Source organism: Lepidochelys kempii, chromosome 11 (assembly GCF_965140265.1).
Source record: "Lepidochelys kempii isolate rLepKem1 chromosome 11, rLepKem1.hap2, whole genome shotgun sequence".
NCBI classification, from domain to species: domain Eukaryota; kingdom Metazoa; phylum Chordata; order Testudines; family Cheloniidae; genus Lepidochelys; species Lepidochelys kempii.
Genome location: NC_133266.1, coordinates 27,689,173 through 27,713,781, shown reverse-complemented (window position 1 = coordinate 27,713,781; position 24,609 = coordinate 27,689,173). Strand labels below are relative to the sequence as shown.

The 24,609-nt window shown below is 38.8% G+C and overlaps 1 protein-coding gene across 8 annotated transcripts in view; it reads right to left on the bottom strand.

The window, feature by feature from the left end:
* The window catches only part of RIF1 (replication timing regulatory factor 1), a 61,084-nt gene that overhangs the window by 1,625 nt on the left and 34,850 nt on the right, over window positions 1-24,609 (bottom strand). For 7 of the 8 annotated variants that reach the window (XM_073305456.1, XM_073305452.1, XM_073305455.1 and 4 more), the window contains 14 exons: window positions 22,931-23,195; window positions 21,909-21,951; window positions 21,329-21,531; window positions 20,676-20,775; window positions 20,138-20,269; window positions 11,621-11,766; window positions 10,814-10,903; window positions 10,669-10,723; window positions 5,179-8,049; window positions 3,163-3,312; window positions 2,751-2,828; window positions 2,541-2,656; window positions 1,283-1,436; window positions 89-197 (listed from right to left, as the gene is read on the bottom strand). In XM_073305456.1, the coding sequence (XP_073161557.1) occupies window positions 89-197; window positions 1,283-1,436; window positions 2,541-2,656; window positions 2,751-2,828; window positions 3,163-3,312; window positions 5,179-8,049; window positions 10,669-10,723; window positions 10,814-10,903; window positions 11,621-11,766; window positions 20,138-20,269; window positions 20,676-20,775; window positions 21,329-21,531; window positions 21,909-21,951; window positions 22,931-23,195 (4,512 nt within the window). The remainder of the gene's footprint in view (window positions 1-88; window positions 198-1,282; window positions 1,437-2,540; window positions 2,657-2,750; window positions 2,829-3,162; window positions 3,313-5,178; window positions 8,050-10,668; window positions 10,724-10,813; window positions 10,904-11,620; window positions 11,767-20,137; window positions 20,270-20,675; window positions 20,776-21,328; window positions 21,532-21,908; window positions 21,952-22,930; window positions 23,196-24,609) is intronic. The other variant, XM_073305453.1, reaches the window with a different exon arrangement.

The following is a 24,609-nucleotide window of genomic DNA, read 5'->3' as shown; positions in this document are numbered from 1 at the left end:
CAACAAGTTACGCTTATGTTATGACAAGGACAGGAGAGCAAGTGACAAAACCCAAATCTGAAGTCAAACAAGATAATGCAATGTTTACCAGTTGCAAGTCTTTCTTCATCTGTGGAAAAATGTTTCTCATCTATGACATTTTCTGCCTTCTCTCTGTCTTCAAGGACTGCAATTTCATCAAATCCACGAGCCTTCACCTACAGATTTAATTAGGAAAGAGATCAGAAAGGAAAGAAGAGTTTTCCCTAAAAGGAAGCAGTCTGAAATCACATGGTGGAAAGCACTTATCATAAAATTTGAAAAACTGTGATTTTAATTTCACAATTTTTAAACACAACTGCTGTTTAACCACATCACCGTGGTCATTACCTTGGTAAAAAACATGACCTGTGTGATATTGGCAGCATGCAAACTCTATACCAGTGTTTCCCAAACTTTTTTGGCCACGGAACACTTTTTAGCCTATTACGGAACACTTATAATATTATTTTGTAGTTGTTTGGTTTTCAAATACAAAATTGCGTTCTTTATTGTCAAATATATTTTATTTTATAAAACAAAGCAAAAATAGAACTTTAAAATAACTTGAACTAACAATTTCTAACTGGAAAGTGCGTATAAAGTAGTACAAAAATGAAGTGCAAGAGTCAAAATTAAATTCTAGATTCTTTCACGGAACACCTATTCACATCATGCGGAACACCAGTGTTCCGCGGAACACAGTTTGGGAAACGCTGCTCTGTACTAAGCTGTAAGTTGGTTTCCACCACACTTGAATATTGCTTTGATAGACAAATGTTAAAATTATATTTTAAGTCAGTATTAAAGTATGTATAAGATGGGAAACTCCCATATTATTGGCATCACAAGTTACTTTTTTAATCCAACTAGTCACTGACAACACTGTGCTCAAAAACTAGTTGTGTTTCAAATTTTAAGACACCTCATTTTATCGACATTCAGAAATTTCTCACCATGTGAACTTTCAGGCTTCTTGGCAAAGCAAAAAATTATAATTTTCTCATAATGAAATATTACCACCACCAAACAGAAAAAAGACTGAGAGGCAAGGCTTGACAACTGTAGACTAGCTACGCTGTTGCACTGTTACTCAGCTTGAAAATTTAAAATTAAGTTTCATGTTGGCTTTAATATTGTATTTTAGCCTTTTTTCAGTAAAAGTTTTATATTTTTTTTAAATGTAGATCTCCTGTAAAGATAGTTAGCAATGCAGGACTTTATGATACTGTCTATTTCATTATGGTACTTAAAACAGCTTTACCTGTTGCTCATGATATCCTCTAAGAGCCTTTTTAACATTGGAAACTTTAGGAGAACGGATAGGAAGAGTTTTGATTTCAGCTGCTGTCAGAGTACTCAGGTCACCCACTGTCTTAATATTCTTTGCTCGAATGAGCTGCCCCAAACCTCTTGCCCTGAGGAAAAAAAGGATTCTGGATATTTATTCCTACTAAGACATGAAAAGCTGTTGGTAGGATCATGTTTCCTTCAGAGGCTGAGAAGAGGAGGAAGAGAGGCGAGAAATTTGCTGGAATGTATAGCTTTGTATTCATATTAAAGAAGGAGAAAAAAGTCAAAGCAGATGACATCTTTCTGCAGAAAATAAAAATTTTGTTCTCCACAGTTTATTGAATTATCCATAAAATGAATGGCTTTTAAATTTAATTAAGTAACACGAATGGGAAAAAAGGAGTACTTCAAAAACAGGTCATTCTGAACAGGTCCTGTGGTAACTCCAGAAAACTTGTCTTTTGGTATATGTTTTCAGATTCAAAACACACAAAAAACCAAGCTAGTTGAGCCTAGTAAGCATTGGAAACACTCATCCAAGTTTTCGTAAATCTGAAATAATGCTTTTTCATCTCTTGAAATGCTCATTGCACAAAGCAGCATTTGACAATTTTTAATAAAATATGCAGACAGGTCTGGTGGGCATTATCAAACATTAATATTATCTCTGTTGAAAGAGCTGACACATTCAGAATATGAATATATATAATAAATATATATAGCAAAAGTTAAAAGAAAGGTCACAAATACTGCAGAATCATAAGCTTTGTAATAAAATCTTGTTTAACAGATTGTGGAACACGTTCATGTTCTAGAACACTAAAAATATATGAAACAAACATGATATAGGTAGGCTAGGAAAAAAAAACAAGTTCATGCATCTTCCACATCTGAGTACAGACAGATAATGCAGTGGTAAAAACGCTAGCAGCTGAACCACAATAGTGCCCTCATTGCTGCTTTTACAGCTGGGGTTACCCCTGTGCATTCCTGAAAGAATTTGCCATGGCCTTTTTGTATTCTTAGGACAAGAACAGAAGAGTTCAGCATTTCTGCTAGATGCTAAAAGGAGAGTAAGTCTGACAGTAAAACTTCCTTTTACTTTTTTTTTGCAGGAAGTGCCTCCAATGAATGCTAGAATTAGAGACCGATACATCTTAACAGAAAGGTTTATAAAATTCATGGAGGTGTATTAGGAGTTTTTAGTCTTGAAAGGAATAACCACTTACCAAATGTTTGATGTAATCTGAGGTAAAATTATGTCAACTGGAGCTTTACAGCCTACCAATGCAGGGTACACGCTCTCTGTAGGACACGGCAGCGACTCCTTGGCCATTTCAGTAATCTTGAATAGTATAGAAAAAATTATTAATTAAGTATCACACAACTAAATACAGGAGAAAATAGAGAAGAGATACATGAACTGAAGCACTTCTTACTAAACACTTCTTTGAGCTCTTAAATTTAGCGTTACGAGATCCTGGGGACAGAAGTCCTTTGGTTGGAGTGGTAATATGCTGGATAGAAAAGAGGAAAAAATCTCTCAGGATCGTAGATATTTAAAAATAGTCATAGGATTTTAGTTCTCAACATAAAGCTCTTCATTTCACAGAAGGTGAAATTAGAATCAACCAGACTACAAAAGTACTTCTTTCATTTACGAATTCTAAAGCCTGTTCTATATATTGGCCATTCTTGGAACTGTTTACCCTTATATTTAAGTTTACACTTGAGTAAGACTAGCTCTGACAAGAAAGGCATACAGTTATGGTATAAAGGTTATGCTATACAGATTGTACTAATACCTAGAAAGAACTATTCTGAAGAAAACTTAAAACAAACACAGTTTACCTTGGCTTGGGTATTAGATGAAATTTTAAAACTTCGCAAAGATGGTGAACTATTTGAAGAAGAATGACACCTAACAACGGGACTTCTCCTATCGATGTCATCTGCCAATCCTTCTTGGTAAATTGGATTTGCAAAAGAGACTCGACGAATCTGTTTTTAGAGATTAAGTGATTTTCATAACTAAACTAACAGAATTTGTATTGTTACAACTATATTGTCAAATTAATTTCATACTAGATAGATCTAAAGTCTGAGATTTCAAACAGTTGCATTCATCAGATCTCCTGATTCATACAGCTGTGTTTCACTAAAGAATATTTGAGACCATAATAGGTTGTGGGTTTGTTTGTTTGTTTTTTTTGGGGGGGTGGGTGAGGGGGGTGTTACTGCTACAGGAAAGGTTACAAACTTTATAAAAAATTGCCCAAGGAATACAATAGTGAGGTGTTGACTGCACAGTGATTTTGCACTAACACTTATTTTCTTTAATAGTGCCAAAGCCTTGCTGCATTACAACTTGGGTGTTGCTACTATGCAAAGACTAATTAGGAGAGTGGCATAAAAAAGTGCAAACAAGAGAACCAAAAAATAAAGGGAAACATTCATAACGTGTGGCTGAAAGGATAGAGTGGGAGTGAAAGAGTAGCAGTAAGACAACAAGAAAGGGAAGATGCAGGGTTGAACCAATGGGACAATAAAGTGTGTATTTTATTTGGTAATCCACATTTTCATCATCTAGTGTATTTACTGACCTTACTGGTTAGTTTAGACAGATTCTTGATATGGGAGATTGGGGGGGTGGGGGGGAGACAAACAATATAAATATACACTACGTATTTCCTTGGATCTTTGGTAAATAGACATTTACCCTAATCCTTTCCAATACCCTGGAAGAAACACTGAATGAGAACATACTGGATCACTGAATTTCATATTCATATGCTGGGTATAGGAGTCATACCATTGAAATTATTCTGAAACATTGAAATAGCTGATTATTTGTGGGGAAATATGAAAGTTATTTAAATCCTGCACATGCAACACTAAATAGAAACTTCAACTCATGTCCAATTTGCCTCATGTTCCAAAAAATTCCACCCTAGAATCGGCTCATAAGGGGCATGTTACCAGGTGTTAAAAATTGAACTTATAACACAAAGGAAGTATCAGCTGTAACCACCGTAGACACTATCTTTCCAGTAAAAAGGAGAGCATTCAACAGTTTTTAAGAAATTAAACATCTATATTGCATGTAGCAGATAACTGCCTAACTGGTCAGGGCCCCATTGTCTGAGTTCTGTACAAACAGAGAAAATTAGAGTCTCTTGGCCCAGAGCACTTATATTTCACAGCAAGTCACATAACCAGTGTTAAAGGTAACCTGCAAAGGGAAAAAAAGCTGGGCTAGTCTCCCGCTTTCCATTCTGCTTGTTTATGATTTCATAAGGCCTGAAATTATTGCTTATTTTTTACTGGAAATTTAGGTCCTGTCTAGTTCAGAAGACTATGATGACATGAAGAGGAGGACATGATATCACAAGAGCCAAGAGTGAACGTTGAACAATTGACAAGGGAAGAGGTTTTTAGTCAGAAAATAAAACAAACAGTTTTATTTAACATCTATTTAACATCACTGACCACGAATTTGGAGAACAGAAGGTTTTATTAAAGATTCAATGCCCCCACCTTCAATTAAGGATGAAGTTAAGTGTGTATCCTGATCATCCTGCCCCTCCAAACAAATCCTCCAGCAAAACCAAAGAAGGTAAGGAGTGGACAATTGATATTTCCAAGGTAAAAACATGCAGAAAAATAATTTTTAAGATAAAACCTGTCAGCACTTACACATGAGAAAAAGGGGCACAGCCTAATAAAAAAAATAAAATCTTTGCAGGTCATCATTAGCACTTCTACAAGATCATGTGGTAATGGCATATATGATAACCAGGATACTCAGTACACTACGTATACTTACAAGTGCTCAGTGGTACTGAAGACTGAATTACATCACAATACCTTGTTAGCAGGTGATGGGGAATCATCCTCTTGATGTCTTTTTACTCCCCTCTTTAAAATACTGGTGGATGGAGAAGCAGAAGGAGACCAAATGCAGCGTGTCTGCACTTCATTGGGGCTTTCATTAACCTTAACCAAAGCTACAGAATCAAGCTCCTTCAGTTTCTGAGGAGAATCCACATTGTCACTTTCTTCTGCACCCTCCTGGTCTGAGGCTACATTTTCAGGCACTGTAGCTGCCACTGCAGTTTCAATGAATATTAAACCTTCCTCCTTCATCTCACTATCTTGAGGGATGTATGCTTTTATAGGAGTGTTCTCAGTCTTTTCTGCTTCATTCTGATCATGTTTTGGCTCATTTATCTTTGTTTGGTCAGGTTTGTTAACAGTTTCTGCGTCAGATATCTCCTCCATTTGCTCATTTTGACTCATTTCCTCCTTTTCTGTAGCTTCTGGCTCTGTGCCATTCTCCAAAGGAAGACAACTTTCTATGGACTCTTTCGAAACACAGTCAGTCAAACATTGTTCAATACTGTCAACTAGATTGGTGGGCTCTGGCTCTTGCTCCTCAATGACAGGGTCACAAGTTTTACTTTTGATATATGATGGTTTCTCTAGATCTTCCTCCACTGGAATAGCATTTTCTTCCAAATCATTCTCAGATTTTATTCCTCTTTCTGAATCCTTAACGAAACTAGATTTCTTAATGGGAAGCAATGGTGTACTCATTGCACAAGGTTCCACAGACAGCCTTTCTTCAAAATGAGAATCATTAGAAGAAGTTTCTAATGCAGTCATAGTTATCTGAATACATGTGTTTTTATGCTCACTTTGTGCATGGTTATCTACATTTTTTAATTCAGTGAATGACTTTTCTTGCTGTTGAGAGTTTTCACCACAGCAATTGTAGCTCTTTGATCTTCTCATCCTCTTGCTTCTTTTGTGCTGGCACTCAAGTATCTGCAGAGATTTTTCAGAGGAAAGAACAGAGTCTGAAGTAGTAGCTACTGCTGCAAATTCAGATAGAATGATTGCACTACAGCCTTCTACACTTCTTTGCTTATCAAGTGATTTATTTGCCTGTTTTGTTTTCAAAACTGGTTCTGATATGCATGGGTTCATGAAGGGTTCTCCCAATATGTTGGTTTTATTTTGTTCTACATTTGTGTTCTGCCCACCAACTGAAGTCTTTGCCACTTCTATAATTCCTGTAGATTCGTTAATATCTGTATACATTTTTTTGTTTTTCACATCACATGCCTGAGATATCAATACAGTATCTTTGTCGACTTCAGAACTTGTTTCACCTTTATTTTTTACTTCAGACAGATTCTTAATTTCAGTTGCTATTTCTTGTGAAGACAGCTCCTGATTTTGGCTCTCTTTTTCTTCTTTCACTTTGCTTTGAAGAGGATTGCTTTTATTTTTCCATTTTCCAGATCTTTTCCTTTTGGTACTTTCTTCTCTTGTCTCAGAGCTATCAGACTCAGAATTTTCTATACTAGAAAGCAATCCTTGTGAAGCTCTTCTTGTTTGATACCGGGTGCGCCCCCTTGTCTTTTTCTGGCTTGTTATATCCGAACTAGAATCTTGAACATCATCTATTTCAGATTTCAAGTTATCACTTTCAGATTTCTTGGCATTTTTGTTCATTTCCTCTTGAAGACTTCTTGAAGTGTGTGACTCCTTTGGGCCAATGTCTTCTGCAGCAGTCTTCTCATGAAAGTTGCACTCTTTTTTATTTGCATTTTCTTTTGCATCTACAGCTTTTTCAGAAACAGATTTCTGCTTTTGGGATGCATCCTCTTTAATTTGTGGCACCCTCTTCTGGAAAGACTTTTCATCATCTTTACGTTTGTCCTTTTTTTGGTGACTGTTTTCTTTATCTTGACTGTCTGTTGTATTTTCTGCAATTTCTGACCGTCGTCTTGAAGAACGTCTTAGTGTTTTCTGATTAGGAGACATCTGTGGAACTTGATTGTCATCATTAGATATCTGATCAACTGATATAGCAACCACTGGAGGTGTATTTTCTTTGGAATCCAAATTGGATCCTTTACATTTTTCTTCCTCTTCTACACCATCCACAATTTGTTTATGCTCTATTGTTGTACTCTCTATCACTGTAGAATTGGGAGCCTGTGTTTGAGTATCTAGAATGCATTTTGTCTCTTCCGTTTGACTAGGTGTGCCAGATTTATTTTCCAAGTGGGTGGCAACAACAGACTCCTGTATACTTTTCTCCAGTTCTAAATCTGTTAACAACTCGGATTGCCTAATTTCTCCATGCTGTGTTTTAATTTGCCTGCGACTCAACCTTTTTAACCCAGTAACTGTTCCTTCAAATTCAGATTTTGAAGAACTTTTATTCTCCTCTTTAGGTTTTTCTATTTTGGAGGGAGTCTTTGGTGCATCTATGCTTTCCTGTTTATCTAGAACAGCAACAGTCCCAGATGCTCCTGATAGTCTATTCAATGCAGAAGGGCTAAAGGGTCTGTTCTCTGAACTATCAAACTTTTCCAAAGTAATAAAGGACTGTCTTCGGCTGGCAGGTTGCGGTGTTCCAGAAATAACATCACTAGAAGATGAACTGCTGCTGACATTTGAAGTGTTTTCATTTCCAACTGAAGGCTCCTTTGCAACTGTTTCAGTTGCATGTTTTTTTGAATCCTCTCCTACTAAAGACTCCTTTGCAACCATTTCAGTTATACTTTTTTTTAAATCCTCCTCACAATTTAAATCTGAACTTTCTGGAACATGAGTGATGGATTTGTCTTCAATATTCACAGAATTCTCAAGAGGTTCACTTGATCTGCAGTTCCCAGTGATTTCATGTGTACTATTGTGCACATTGCTCTTTGTCCTCTCATCCTGCAAGGACAAATTAAGTGACATTGTAATTTTGCTACTTTCACCATAAACCTACAAAAAAATGCAATCCCATTTGGACTTGAAATAAAGTAAAAAAAGACTGCTCTGCCTAAATAATGACAATGATTTTGAAACTATCCACCCACTCAAAACACTATGAATTTTCCTTTGTTAGCCACAGTTCAACTGTGTAACTGTTCCAATGTAACTGACATGCTTTATGGCAATATTTATTTTATTTGTTTAGCCCAAAGAAAGGGGAGCAGTAGAAAGACCTTGTGAAAGTCTGTAGACAAAGAACAGCAGTAAACTTACTATCTACTGGGTTTTATTTCAAAGTTATTAACTAGTACTTCATATATTGTTTTTCTTTACAGTATGATTAGAAAATATTTATATTAATGTACAGTACTTTCTGAAGGCAATTAGGAGTTGTTACTAACATCTACATTTAGGATTCTGGATACAATACAACTGCCATGGAGTCTAAGTAATGCTTTTAAATGAGTCCTAAAGAGACAGAACACTGGCCTTAAAGAGTTAAGTAAGGAGCAGGAAAAGGAAGTGTAACAGGTGTGCATAATCTGAACACATGCTATATTACATCAATTTTCCATGTGTCCTGAATTCTACACCCATTTAAACGTTCAGTGTTAACTGTGTGTCCTGTTCAGCCTGTACAACTCCATCCAGAGTCAAAGTTTATACAGCTAAAAAAGCCTAAGAGAGGATCTTTCTTGGGGATTACATAATTTATTATAAAAACTACTGTCATAAGTGAAAAAGTTAGCTTCAAGAATTACCTTACTACCTAAAAAGTACTTTGAAAAACTATGCAGACTAAATGATGTCTAAAAGGCTAGATAGTTTCCAAGATTTTTTGTATCCTAATGAAGTTTCAGGTCCAAACTCACAAGCAGATGACAAAAAAACTTACATTTTAAAATAACCAGTGAAGGACAGTGTGATATGGAAGTCATTGAAAATAAATTCTTGGAAAAAATAAAATGGGCATGTGAAAGAAGTTCATAGATTAATAGATACTAAGGTCAGAAGGGACCATTATGATCATCTAGTCCGACCCCCTCCACAAAGCAGGCCATAGAATCTCACCCACCCACTCCTGTGGAAAAACCTCTCACCTATGTCTGAGCTACTGAAGTCCTCAAATCGTGGTTTAAAGACTTCAAGGAGCAGAGAATCCTCCAGCAAGTGACCCATGCCCCATGCTACAGAGGAAGGCAAAAAACCTCCAGGAAGGCAATCTGCCCTGGAGGAAAATTCCTTCCTGACCCCAAATATGGCGATCAGTTTCAACTGTGGGACTAATTGAAATTCAAGCACTGCAAGAATTTCTCAGAACAATTCTATAATATTTTTAGTAAGTTACTGAAAGCGTCTTGTATCAATTTTCTGATTTGTCTATTAGTGTATACAGGTGATAGTTTTAGAGACTCTTCTTGCTGTATCTGGTAGTTACAGGGATAACACTACTTATAGGTTTCAGAGTAACAGCCGTGTTAGTCTGTATTCGCAAAAAGAAAAGGAGTACTTATAGTTACCTGAATACCTAACTGCTGAATCATGTAATTATATGACTGAGTTTAGTTAATCAGGCAGAGACTCACAAGTTTAGTATGATTATGTTCAAATAGTCAACAGTGTATACATTCTTGCATATGTTCTTTTCCTATCATGCCAAACCTGAGGACTTTCTACTGTAAGTCACAAGCAAACATGTTATGGTTCTCTGTTGTATTTGGAATTCATCTCAAATGAGGTAATTTGAATCAATAAAGGCAATTTTAAAAAAACCCCACTAGGCATAAGACTATCAGTATGCTTTACACAATCATATGATTTCTTTGGCTGAAGTTAATCTAAGACATTGAGGAAACTGAATAAAAAAGAAAATCTAAATTAAATTACATTGCAAGAACAAACAAGATTAGCAAATGTTCTCAAAACTCTGAACTTACTAGCACGTCTTTCTCCTTTAGTTTTTATTTGGACCCACATAAGACAGCCTTACCAGATATTCTATAAAATGGAAACTCTAGTCCTATAATATAAGAAATTTAGAGGTGCTCTTTGTTTTAGACGTATCAAGCTTACCCTCTCCACCACATATCAATTTTGGTCTGTGATCAGAGAAGTTCACTCCATAGTAGAATTATTCCTCAAACAGATTATAAATAAGCATGACAGAATTTATTTTTTTAAAGATAATTTCAATGCATATCAATGTTTATTCTTAACTTTTTACAGTTGGGAAAAATTATGAGGGGAGATCAGACAACTATTTAATGAAAGTAGACACATTCAAAAAATTAGAGTTTTATAACTGTTAAAATGCAAACTGTCATAATCACATGCCAAAATATACAAAGTAAATATCCTTAAATTCTAATAAGTTCTCAAGCAGCATCTTTCTACCTTGTCTATTTATAAATGTTCATTATCAATGGAAATATTTTTGTTGGCTAGTGTGTGTACACTGAAATCAAATACCACCAATAATTACTGATAAAAATCTAATCCTTCCAAGCCTATTATAAAGCATCATTAAGGTAGTTGTAATTCTAGCATCTCCAATACTATGAAACATGGTGAAAATACCTGAGGTTTCTTTTCAAGATCTTCTTTCGGCTCTTCTATTAAAGATGTTTTTAATCTAAAAACAAGATCACCCAAATTAGAGCTGTTGCAACAGAACTTAGAAAATATCTTATCAGCACAAGCCCAGTTGGTATATCATACTTACAAAGAATCTTCCTGGCTCTGAGAATACTGAGAAAATAAGGCAGTGTCTTGGGATGCATCCAGATTATTGTACATAGCAGGAATATCAATTCTGGAACCAAAAATATCATTTCAGTTAGGTGTAGCTTTCTCTTAGAACTTCTAGTGAGAAACAACATGTAATTTTAACAACACACAGTTCCAACGCTGAAAATGCTCATCAAGGAAACCCTACAAAGACTGAACTGCCAAGTCCTCACAAGATTATTTACACTTCTAAATCATTCTGTGATGTGGAATGAGAGACCTCTTGCAGTGAAAGTGTGTTTCAGCAATCAGTGCTTGCTATGAAGGAACTGCTGTTTACATATGGGTATAAAGTGTTTTTTGATCTTTTGATACCTGTCTTCAGATCATACTGCCAGCTAAAGACTTTCCTTATTTCAACTACTGAAAAATGCCATATTACTAGTGTTAGCCTAAAAGCGAACATGAATCATTGGGTGAAGTTCTACAGCATGTGTCATGCAGGTGAAACTAGACAATTATGGTTAGTTCTGGACCTAAAACACTATCAGTGAATGAAGTATAAATCAGAGATTGGTTTTGTCCCTTTAAGATACTGTTTCTCCCAAACAATTCTGATGTCTTTAGCCAAAAGATCTTTTTATGTCAGCTTCAAGCTCTGGAGCCCGTATGTAATAGCACAAGATGCATAATTAATATCCTATTCAAGATTGAGATGGAGTACAGTAAACAAATTAAATTTAAAGTTTGTCCTGATCATTTCATAATACAACCACTCTTGTCAGTGCTACGGATTACAAACCTCTTTGTCCTAAGAACTTCTTTTTGGTGTTCTGTCAATAGTCTTGCTTTTGTTTCCAAAGGAATAACCACAAAATCAACAGATTTCTCCTCTTCCAGAAGTATCTCGCTTGGTTTTGTCTTTGAAGATGAAAATTCTAGTTTCAGCTATGGAAAGGAAAAAATTGGTTTAAAAACAAGATAAAGGAAATACTATTAATGGTACTTCTGTACCCCACGTACACCATCCCAAAACAGAACAAATACTAACCTATAGTAACTGTGGTTCTTAGAGATGTTGCATTCAGTACTGATCCTTCTGTAGTCACATGTGCACCTCACGCATGAGAGATGAGGGGTTTTTTTTGTAAATAGCTGTGTTGGGGACATGTATGTACCCTATGCCTCTTCATGCTACCATGTGAGGGTACAAAAAAATGGAGTGGCCATGACCCTCTTCCAAGTCCCTTACAATTAAAAGCCCATATTAGCTAACTACTCTAAAAGGAAAGGATGGAGACTAGGTCATGGGATCTACATGCATGGCATCCTGAAGCAGCACAGTTACTGTAAAGTAACTCATGGCGATTGGGGGAAGCTCCGGATGACTGGAAAAAGGCTAATGTAGTGCCCATCTTTAAAAAAGGGAAGGAGGATGATCCTGGGAACTACAGGCCAGTCAGCCTGACCTCAGTCCCTGGAAAAATCATGGAGCAGGTCCTCAAGGAATCAATTCTGAAGCACTTAGAGGAGAGGAAAGTGATCAGGAACAGTCAGCATGGATTCACCAAGGGTAACTCATGCCTGACTAATCTAATTGCCTTCTATGACAAGATAACTGCCTCTGTGGATGAGGGGAAAGCAGTGAATGTGTTGTTCCTTGACTTTAGCAAAGCTTTTGACATGGTCTCCCACAGTATTCTTGCGAGCAAGTTAAAGAAGCATGGGCTGGATGAACGGACTATAAGGTGGACAGAAAGTTGGCTAGATTGTCGGGCTCAACGGGTAGTGATCAATGGCTCCATGTCTAGTTGGCAGCCGGTATCAAGTGGAGTGCCCCAAGGGTTGGTCCTCGGACCAGTTTTGTTCAATATTTTCATAAATGATCTGGAGAATGGTGTAGATTGCACCCTCAGCAAGTTTGCAGATGATACTAAACCGAGAGGAGAAGTAGATACGCTGGAGGGTAGGGATAGGATACAGAAGGCCCTAGACAAATTAGACGATTGGCCCAAAAGAAATCTGATGAGGTTCAACAAGGACAAGTGCAGAGTCCTGCACTTAGGATGGAAGAATCCCATGCACCGCTACAGACTAGGGACCGAATGGCTCGGCAGCAGTTCGGCAGAAAAGGACCTAGGGGTTACAGTGGACGAGAAGCTGGATAGGAGTCAACAGCATGCTCTTGTTTCCAAGAAGGCCAATGGCATTTTGGGATGTATACGTAGGGGCATTGCCAGCGGATCGAGGGACGTGATTGTTCCCCTCTATTCGATACTGGTGAGGACTCATCTGGAGTACTGTGTCCAGTTTTGGGCTCCACACTACAAGAAGGATGTGGAAAAATTGGAAAGAGTCCAGCGGAGGGCAACAAAAATGATTAGGGGACTGGAACACAATTTATGAAGAGAGGCTGAGGGAACTGGGATTGTTTAGTCTGCGGAAGAGAAGAATGAGGGGGGATTTAATAGCTGCTTTTCAACTACCTGAAAGGGGGGTTCCAAAGAGGATGGATCTAGACTGTTCTCAGTGGTAGCTGATGACAGAACAAGGAGTAATGGTCTCAAGTTGCAGTGGGGGAGGTTTAGGTTGGATATTAGGAAAAACTTTTTCACTAGGAGGGTGGTGAAACACTGGAATGCGTTACCTAGGGAGGTGGTGGAATCTCCTTCCTTAGATATTTTTAAGGTCAGGCTTGACAAAGCCCTGGCTGGGATGATTTAGTTGGGGATTGGTCGGTCCTGCTTTGAGCAGGGGGTTGGACTAGATGACCTCTTGAGGTCCCTTCTAAACCTGATATTCTATGATTCTATAAGTAACCATTCTTTTTTTTTTTTTTGGAGCATGTGTCAGTATGGATTATAGTGCAGATGGCCGGCATGCAATATGCCCTCAGAATGGTGGGAATTAGGAGCTCCAGCTGCATCAGTTGAACAGAGATTTTAATATTGTTCTCTCCAACTTTTCATCTGACCTGTCAGCTATGCGCACGGCATAGTGTTTGACAAAGGTCAGTGGGTTACTCCATGTTGCTAATTTACAGATTTAATATTGGCATATTCCTGAAGCAGGAGGAGGATTCAGTTTGTGATGTGGTAGAGTGAGCCTGGATGTTCAGTGGGAGAGGTACACCAACCAGGTAGTAACACAGTGAAATACATTTTATCATCCATTTTGACACTCTCCGTGAAGGGATGGCCTGACCTTTAGAACATCTGGCTACAGCTATAAACAGATGGTATTTCAGTATGAATGGTTTGTTCCTTTCCATAAAGCAGAGTCCTGGATATCTCTAGGGTGTGTGGTTTCTTTTCTTTTACATAGAATGAGGTTTTGAGGCTGACTGACTGGTTTAGAAGAAAATCTGAGACCACTTTATGAATTATCTTCAGGTGAAGCCTCAGAACTGTCTCGTCCCAATCAAATGTCATGAAGTGGGGTTCAGCCATAAGTGCTTGAAGCTCACTCACTCCTCCTGGTTGAAGTGATAACCACTAAGATTTACTTCAGAATGAGGTGGTGAAGAGAGCATTCTGAGAGAGGCTCAAAATAGAGGATCCACGAGCCTCAGGAAGATTATATTGAAGTGCCAGGTTGAAGTAGGTTCTCTGACTAGCAGGTAAGAGTATAAAAGCCTCTTGAGAAACTTTGATACTGTGTGTGTCCACTTGAGTATCTTGATCCTTTCCATAATGGGTAAACTGGCTGTCTTATCTGAAAGTATGGGTGAACCAGCTGTTTCTTTTGAGATTGGTATTTGCAGAGTTTCCTGTAGGGGGTTGGTGTACAAATCCGCAGTGACCTCACAGTGGCCCTCGAGTCCTTCAAGGTGTCCTTCATTGTTCTTTTGATGAAGAGCTCTAATCTCTTGAATGGAAGGTGTCTCATGACCCTGAACCTCCCTCAGTATTCTGGATGCTAACTGCCAGGACAGCCACGGCCATGTCGGAGGAGTTCATGACTACCTGCAAGGCTGCTCTGGCAGCTGTTTAGTCTTCCCGTATAATCTCCTCTAATTCCTCCTTAGTGTCCTGTGGCATTTTTGCCAGGAAGGGAGTCACACTCTCCCATATCAGGAAATTACATCTGATGAACCATGCCTGGTAGCTTGCCACACAGAACTGCAGTGAGGCGATGAGTAGGCTTTGAGCCCAAACAGAGCTATTTTTTTGTGAGTTATCCTCGGGCATGCCTTTGTCAATTTCAACTCGTCCTCCACTTCAACTACCAACAGTGGCCCTGGATCTGCTGGGATTAAAAGGCTTCTAAGTTTTCCAGCGGCACCTGAAAGAGCTTCTCCACCTCTTTAGACACAGGTTGGATGGTAGCCAGAGTGTGTCAGAGCACTTTGCTAGCTCCCATGTGCCCTCCTTTATGGGAATAGCAATTTTTCCCAGGGCTGATGGGGTTAAGATGTCTAAGTTTGTGTTACTTCTCTTGTATGGCCATTGTTTTGATATCCAGGTCTGTGATATGAGCATCATGAAATGCTTTAAAGTTGACCACTGGGGTAAGGGCTAGTGTGACCACTTCATCAGGTGACTATAACTCCTTCGGTGAAGACTGGGGATGCTGCTGTTTCTCCATTGCTTCCAATTCTTGGGCGCTGACAACTGGCTCCAGTGTTGGTGGCCAAGGTAATGATGCTGCCAAAGAGCCTGATCTCCTCTTCCCGGACCTGTGGCAGGACACCTGAAATGATGATCCTCAGTACAGATAGGATGGGTACTGACCTGGTTGCAGCAGGTTGGCCCAGTGCCACTCATGTCTTTTTTGAAGCAGTGCTCAGAGAAAGTACCAGCTCTAGGGTCACTCTCATAAGGTAAAAAGAAAAGGAGTACTTGTGGCACCTTAGAGACTAACCAATTTATTTGAGCATGAGCTTTCGTGAGCTACAGCTCACTTCATCAGATGTTTACCGTGGAAACTGCAGCAGACTTTATATACACACAGAAATCATGAAACAATACCTCCTCCCACCCCACTGTCCTGCTGGTAATAGCTTATCTAAAGTGATCAACAGGTGGGCCATTTCCAGCACAAATCCAGGTTTTCTCACCCTCCACCCCCCCACACAAATTCACTCTCCTGCTGGTGCTAGCCCATCCAAAGTGACAACTCTTTACATAATCAAGTCGGGCTATTTCCTGCATAGATCAAGGTTTTCTCACATCCCCCCCACCCCCATACACACACAAACTCACTCTCCTGCTGGTAATAGCTCATCTAAACTGACCATTCTCCAGGTTTAAATCCAAGTTAAACCAGAACATCTGGGGGGGGGGGGGGTAGGAAAAAACAAGAGGAAACAGGCTACCTTGCATAATGACTTAGCCACTCCCAGTCTCTATTTAAGCCTAAATTAATAGTATCCAATTTGCAAATGAATTCCAATTCAGCAGTTTCTCGCTGGAGTCTGGATTTGAAGTTTTTTTGTTTTAAGATAGCGACCTTCATGTCTGTGATTGCGTGACCAGAGAGATTGAAGTGTTCTCCGACTGGTTTATGAATGTTATAATTCTTGACATCTGATTTGTGTCCATTTATTCTTTTACGTAGAGACTGTCCAGTTTGACCAATGTACATGGCAGAGGGGCATTGCTGGCACATGATGGCATAGATCACATTGGTGGATGTGCAGGTGAACGAGCCTCTGATAGTGTGGCTGTTATTAGGCCCTGTGATGGTGTCCCCTGAATAGATATGTGGGCACAATTGGCAACGGGCTTTGTTGCAAGGATAAGTTCCTGGGTTAGTGGTTCTGCTGTGTGGTATGTGGTTGTTGGTGAGTATTTGCTTCAGGTTGCGGGGCTGTCTGTAGGCAAGGACTGGCCTGTCTCCCAAGACTTGTGAGAGTGTTGGGTCATCCTTTAGGATAGGTTGTAGATCCTTAATAATGCGTTGGAGGGGTTTTAGTTGGGGGCTGAAGGTGACGGCTAGTGGCGTTCTGTTATTTTCTTTGTTAGGCCTGTCCTGTAGTAGGTAACTTCTGGGAACTCTTCTGGCTCTATCAATCTGTTTCTTTACTTCTGCAGGTGGGTATTGTAGTTGTAAGAAAGCTTGACAGAGATCTTGTAGGTGTTTGTCTCTGTCTGAGGGGTTGGAGCAAATGCGGTTGTATCGCAGAGCTTGGCTGTAGACGATGGATCGTGTGGTGTGGTCAGGGTGAAAGCTGGAGGCATGCAGGTAGGAATAGCGGTCAGTAGGTTTACGGTATAGGGTGGTGTTTATGTGGCCATTGTTTATTAGCACTGTAGTGTCCAGGAAGTGGATCTCTTGTGTGGACTGGACCAGGCTGAGGTTGGTGGTGGGATGGAAATTGTAATCCTACCTGCATGCCTCCAGCTTTCACCCTGACCACACCACACGATCCATCGTCTACAGCCAAGCTCTGCGATACAACCGCATTTGCTCCAACCCCTCAGACAGAGACAAACACCTACAAGATCTCTGTCAAGCTTTCTTACAACTACAATACCCACCTGCAGAAGTAAAGAAACAGATTGATAGAGCCAGAAGAGTTCCCAGAAGTTACCTACTACAGGACAGGCCTAACAAAGAAAATAACAGAACGCCACTAGCCGTCACCTTCAGCCCCCAACTAAAACCCCTCCAACGCATTATTAAGGATCTACAACCTATCCTAAAGGATGACCCAACACTCTCACAAGTCTTGGGAGACAGGCCAGTCCTTGCCTACAGACAGCCCCGCAACCTGAAGCAAATACTCACCAACAACCACATACCACACAACAGAACCACTAACCCAGGAACTTATCCTTGCAACAAAGCCCGTTGCCAATTGTGCCCACATATCTATTCAGGGGACACCATCACAGGGCCTAATAACATCAGCCACACTATCAGAGGCTCGTTCACCTGCACATCCACCAATGTGATCTATGCCATCATGTGCCAGCAATGCCCCTCTGCCATGTACATTGGTCAAACTGGACAGTCTCTACGTAAAAGAATAAATGGACACAAATCAGATGTCAAGAATTATAACATTCATAAACCAGTCGGAGAACACTTCAATCTCTCTGGTCACGCAATCACAGACATGAAGGTCGCTATCTTAAAACAAAAAAACTTCAAATCCAGACTCCAGCGAGAAACTGCTGAATTGGAATTCATTTGCAAATTGGATACTATTAATTTAGGCTTAAATAGAGACTGGGAGTGGCTAAGTCATTATGCAAGGTAGCCTGTTTCCTCTTGTTTTTTCCTACCCCCCCCCCAGATGTTCTGGTTTAACTTGGATTTAAACCTGGAGAATGGTCAGTTTAGATGAGCTATTACCAGCAGGAGAGTGAGTTTGTGTGTGTATGGGGGTGGGGGGGATGTGAGAAAACCTTGATCTATGCAGGAAATAGCCCAACTTGATTATGTAAAGAGTTGTCACTTTGGATGGGCTAGCACCAGCAGGAGAGTGAATTTGTGTGGGGGGGTGGAGGGTGAGAAAACCTGGATTTGTGCTGGAAATGGCCCACCTGTTGATCACTTTAGATAAGCTATTACCAGCAGGACAGTGGGGTGGGAGGAGGTATTGTTTCATGATTTCTGTGTGTATATAAAGTCTGCTGCAGTTTCCACGGTAAACATCTGATGAAGTGAGCTGTAGCTCACGAAAGCTCATGCTCAAATAAATTGGTTAGTCTCTAAGGTGCCACAAGTACTCCTTTTCTTTTTGCGAATACAGACTAACACGGCTGTTCCTCTGAAACCTCTCATAAGGTAACAGAGCATCACTGTTTGTTGCTGAGATGAAGAAGTAATCTGGCAATAAAGATGAACTTTGAATTGCAATGCTGTAGTGTAGTGTCATGTCCCCATTCTGGCAATTGCTGCCACACCAGTACCAACAATGTTCCCTGGAGGGAATCTCAACAGCTCTCTAAGATGTACTTTGGTCCTATAATAGGTGCAGCGGTTGGCACATATGCCTTTGTCAGTGCAGATGCTGGTAGTGCCAGCTTACTTAGGGCCACTTCCTTGGAGGAGGACTAGGCCCCTCTTCTTGGAAGTCTGATGTCTCTTTTCTCTATGGAGAAATGTATGTGTCTGGTCTCCACTCACCCCTCCTTTGGCCTCGCCACTGTACTGTGGTGCTGATGCCAATGATGATGTTGTCAGTACGAGAGAGGCAAGTGCCAAGTCTGCCAGTACTGGTGTCAAAGCAGCTGCTGGCACCGGTGTTGGGAGTAGCATCGGCTAATACTGAAGGCTTTGGTGATAAGCACCAATGTAACCAGTTTCTATTTCAAAGAGGTTTTCTTCCCTGCCTTCTTTTGCTGCTGGGTCCTCGGATGGCGTGTCTGCTCAGAGGAGCACTGACTGAGGATGACCCGTTAGATTTTTGGAGATCTCCTCCAGGTCTGAAATAATGTGTATTGAGAGCGCGCAAGCGTGTGTGTGGCCTCAGCCACGCTGCCCTCACCTTGCAAATCATCAATGAGAAGGATTTGCACACTGAATACTTAAATGGAGGTGCCTCTCCCCCAGGCAGAAACGGCATCCGCTCTGCCCGTTAAACAGGAGAGTAAGTCCACTGAAAATCAGTTAGTGCTTATATCCTGAAGGCTTAGAGTCTGCTCCTGGGGCTTGGCATGAGGCACCTCACCCTCAGCCAGCTGCATGGGGGTATCTTTCTGGGGTAGTTTTTTAGGACTGTCCACATTAAAGTATTAATGAAGATAAGGAGGGCAAAGAAGAATTTCTTCACAAAACTAGTCTAAAAGATGAGCCTGAAGGTCAAAGTAGTGTGCTGGACACTTACCAGGTTCCATCCTGCTTCCCAGGCAGTAAGAGGGAACTGGGGAAGGTCCTGGCTGCGCCACCATTCATAACCTCACAGGAGCACAAGGAGGCACAAGGTACATGCATTACCCTGATGGACAGAGCTAGTCAAAGCAATCCAATCTCAGATGCATGAGGTGCATGTGCACCTACACCAGGATATATACACTCACACACAGAATACTTTGCCATGATACACAGCCAAAAAAACTAATCAGATCTTAATGTTCAGCATCCTGCTGGCTGCTCTCCCTATTCCTTACGGAGTCTCTGTTGATTAAACTTTCACTCCTTAAAAACCTACCTTGCCTTAAGTTTCCATAGCAATAACAAAAAAGAAAACTTCAAAAATACTAGAAAATCTGAATAGGGAAAAAGTAACAGCTAACTGCTATTAGGCTGGCTAGCTTCAGACTGGTGGACTTGAGATACAAAACCAGCATACCCAATAGTCTCTTGTGGAAGAAAGTCAGCATAAAGTAATGTTTAATTTTATTACATCCATCTGCATGCATCTTACCTTTGCTGTTGTTACATGAGCAGTGGTAGTCTTGTCTTTCAGACCATTGGCCTGTGCCAGCAAGGAATCCCTTTTTCCACCTGATTTTACTTCTATTCCACTGATCTTTGCATCCCACTGGGAATTTTCTGTCTGTTTAAAGAGAAATAAAAATGGTGTTTAGTGTAAACAGATAAAGTAGATAACTTAATGAAACTTTGCATAAGATTCGATTTCACTCATGACTTCAAAAAATATGTTTACTTACCTTCCCCTGTAGTTTCCTCTAAAATGTAAAGATTTTTGCAAATATGCTGCATAAGAACAGGCCAATAGTTCAGGTAAAAACCTAGTTATTATCTACCAAATGCCATCTCAGCCTAGGCCCTTCAGCCTCTAACTCAGGATATGGTTATTACCTCGAACACTAATCAACCTCAAATCATTAAAGTAAAATCTTGATTACTGTAACTCCATAGGACATTGTTACTATCTCCAGCACAATTCCAGAATTGTAGAGAGTAAACCACTCATAAGAAGTAACATAATAGATACTTACAGCATCAGAAAATGGACCACTGGATTCTTCCACTAACTCAACACTTTCAAAGCCAGGTAGTAAAAGCAGAATTTTCTTTTTGGCTTGGCTTAATATGGATCTGTTTAAGGAAAAAAAAATTAAGATTTATGGAAAAAGTGCATAAGATCATTAAGTTCACTACTACTTATAAGCAGCACACATACACTGAAGCAGAATGAAGCTCATGGATTCTGTACATTTACAGATACTTGTTCAAGAAAAAGTATCTTTTAGATCTGAAGCTTTCTACAAGCAAAGAACTCATTTGTGAGGACTTCCAAACTATCCCGATAACTCAGGAACATCTTTTCCTTCCCTTCCAAAATTCCTAAAATAAAACTTCACATTTAAATTCTCATTCCATACAATTTCACTCCTATACTAGGGATACTTTCATGGACTTAAACACAATTAGTGGTTTGATTATTTTTTATCACTATGTACTTGACCAAGGTTAAATCCTGAGTTTAGGAACAGTTTTCCCTACTTAACATCGTATTTATAGGAAGTTATGATTTTTCATGTTTATATCCCATCACAAATTAAAAAAGCTTATGTTATCTTGGCTTGATTTATAAATACTCTGATGATGTAGCAAAATCAAACAACAAATATACAAGAGAGCATCTTACTTTAATTCTTCAGGGTACGTTAACACTGTAGCTTTAGCAAATGTTGCATTCCAGAACTGAGCACTTTGGTTGCGTATTTGTTTACTTTTATGCAGAAAGATTATGCACAGCAATGGAGAGAGCTGCTCTAATAGGTCGCTATCATAAAATCCAGTATAGTGGGATTGTAAACATACAATGATCTCTCCCAAAAGCTTTTCTAACTGGAAGAAAAGAGAAATGTGTAAATAATTTTTGAATCAATTACATATTCTAAAAATTTAAATAGTGAAATAAACAAGATTTATATAGTGGCAGTTTATGTGGATATGACAAGAATATGGCATAAGAATAGGTCTGGACTCAGTTCCACAGAAATACTAAACCTCTAGATATGAAGGAGCCCATAATATTTAATTCAACACAGATTTGTACTTTACCCTAGCCAGTTTTCAGTTCAAGTTCGTAGTACACCTTTAAGCGAAATGCTTACTAGCTTGCCTTAATACAAATACAATTTTGTTTTTAGAGCACAAAATTGTCAGGATTTAAATGCCATACCGTATTTGTTCTTTCACAGACTTTTTCTGCTAAAATTTACCTTGTTGCTGAGACTACTGTACACTCTAGATACATCAGCAAGCCTATGAAAGAAAGAACATAGAATGGATGAAGTGTTAATGAAATACTTCTTAATCCTTTCTGTTCTCAGCAAAGATTTCCAATAATGTTGATATATGACACTAGAAAAGATGCAATAGTCATCTTCAAGGTCTCACACCAACATATGAAGTTGCATATTATTTTAATAGCTCCATTTAATAATTTACAACCCTTCTTGATTCCCCCATAATGGCCATAAACAAAAACTTTTTAAGCTAATGAGCATGACAATTAAAAATTAGTTCTAATAATCCCGACAGAGTAGTTTACAGATACATAACTAATTGTTTTCTAATAGAGTAATTTCTGCTACCTTTCTTCTGCTCCTCTTGGTCTGACCTACACTGACTCTGCAAGCAAACTTCCTTAACTAACTTCAGAGAGATTTTCAGATTTATCAGAGAGATAGCTATAGCAGCACCCGGAGAGAATTTAATACGGTATCCAATAGGCTTAACTGTAACCACTTTGCATGGTGAAAATTAAACAGATTAATAGTTTTCACCTCCAAAAATAACCATTTTTAAAGTCAAGTCTTTGGAAAATACAATGGAATGCAGAGCATTGCACAAATATTTCAAAACCTTTATATAAAATTTCCCACAACTTAAACGTTCTAGGCTTTTACCTAAGTTCAAAACATATGCAACTATAAACTTGGTTTCCTTATTCTTGTGACAAAACCCTTCCATTTTCTGCCCATCTATGAAAGGACTGTTCCGAGTACATCTTAATAGTTCTTAACCCATGCAACTGTATACTGAATAAATTAAAAGCAAGACATATTTTTGTTTTTCTTTATACGTTCTGCTATACAGTTTTAAAGTGGGTTACTTAAGATATTGTATATTCCTACTGGAATCTGTTTAAGGAAAATGTTTCACCAATATTACCACAGTTTCACCAATATTACAATGTATATTTATCAAGAAGTCATCCCATAATTTCTGAAATACTCACTTTGTTCTTTCATAAAACATTGCAAGTGGTTTTGACAGAGTTGCAAACATACTTCTGATCATCGAAGGCAAAGAAACGTGGCTGATGATGTTGTGAAGAATAGCAATAACTGAAGCACCAACCGAGATCAATGTTTCTGACTGGGTATCTTTAGAACTGAGCATATGGAAAGAGTTTATCAACTTCACTAGAAGTTTAAAGAGGGAGGCCAGTTTTCCAAGAGGTTCCTTTTTCCTCTTAGACCAATCCGTAGGTGTCTGTGGGGCTAAGGTAAAAAAATAAATCCGTTAACGACAGTGACCTTAAACTTTCCCTTCTGCTTTATATAAAATTCAAATCAATATTGTCTGAGATACAATATTAGAATGAAACAGTCCAGGGCAATAATAAATAGCATATTTGGACTCCTAAAATAGCTCATCTATATAAATACGCAGTTATTCAAATCCACTATAACCAATAAAAATTCTAATTTAGTGCAGTCACTGTGGATTTGATTCCAATTTGCCATTCACCCACCCTTATGGCCTGGAACTGATGCAGGAGTTTTGATACTGGTTGAGCCTACATACTCTTAAATTCTACGTGTAAAAAACCGAAGGGCCAGATTCGGATAAATTTAGTCACGTGGACTAGTACTCAAAGCTGGATGAAACTGAAAAAGTTTTAATTAAAAGTTTACATCACATTATTTCAAAGGGAAAATCATTTCTCTTCAGCTGTAACTAGTACCTCCGCTCCTTGAGTAGTCCTCCCAGATAGTTGCATGTAAGATACTACTCAGTGTGTGCAAGGGTGGCAGATGCTACAGCAAAAAATTAACTCAATTTCCATTTGAAATTCCATCTTTAAAATGTTCTAGTGTTTACTTTACTTTTAATGGCTACAGGGGAACAGGACAACCAGTAACACTGTGTGCCCAACACCTTCTGTATTTATATATCAATAGCTCAAATGAAATGTGGAAAACTATTTCACTAACATCGGACTTTCGGTGAGCGATATGGGACACAAAGCTAATAAAATGAAGCAACTCCCATTTCAAGTGCAGCACTGATAAGTGTTATGAAAACTAACCATACATGCAGTAACTTACGTTTTAAAGTTAATTGCTTAATGTATAAATTCTTCAAGGCACATTATAAGTTAAACTAAAACTGGAAATTGTAATAATCAAGTGTTGCTTTTTTAGGCTACGTTTCAACAAAGCAGTATGTGTAATGCAGGAGTTTTTGGACTGCTACTAAAAGAAAATGCCTTCATAGACTTAAGACTTTAAAAAATGAAACTATCATTGAACCCATAACTAAATTTTCCAAATTTAAAGAAAGTTTATGTTTTCAATAATCCACTGAACAGGAAAAAATTTGCTATTGTCATAATATATACCAACCTATATCCTGATTTTCACATGTGCTGAGCCCCAAGGAGCTTTTACGAAGCTTACAGTGGAGCTGCTAAACACTCAATACTTCTGAAAAATCAGACTTAAGTGCCTAAGTATGAATTTAGGAGCTTAATTTTAGTTTCCCATTTTTGAAAATCTTGGACTCCGCTCTTAAGAAAAATACCTCAGAGGTGGACTGTTAAGAATATACAATACCTAATTTATCACTTGCAATAATTCTAGTTTTCAATCATTTACTCTTTGAAATCACAGAACAAATCCAATTATTGGA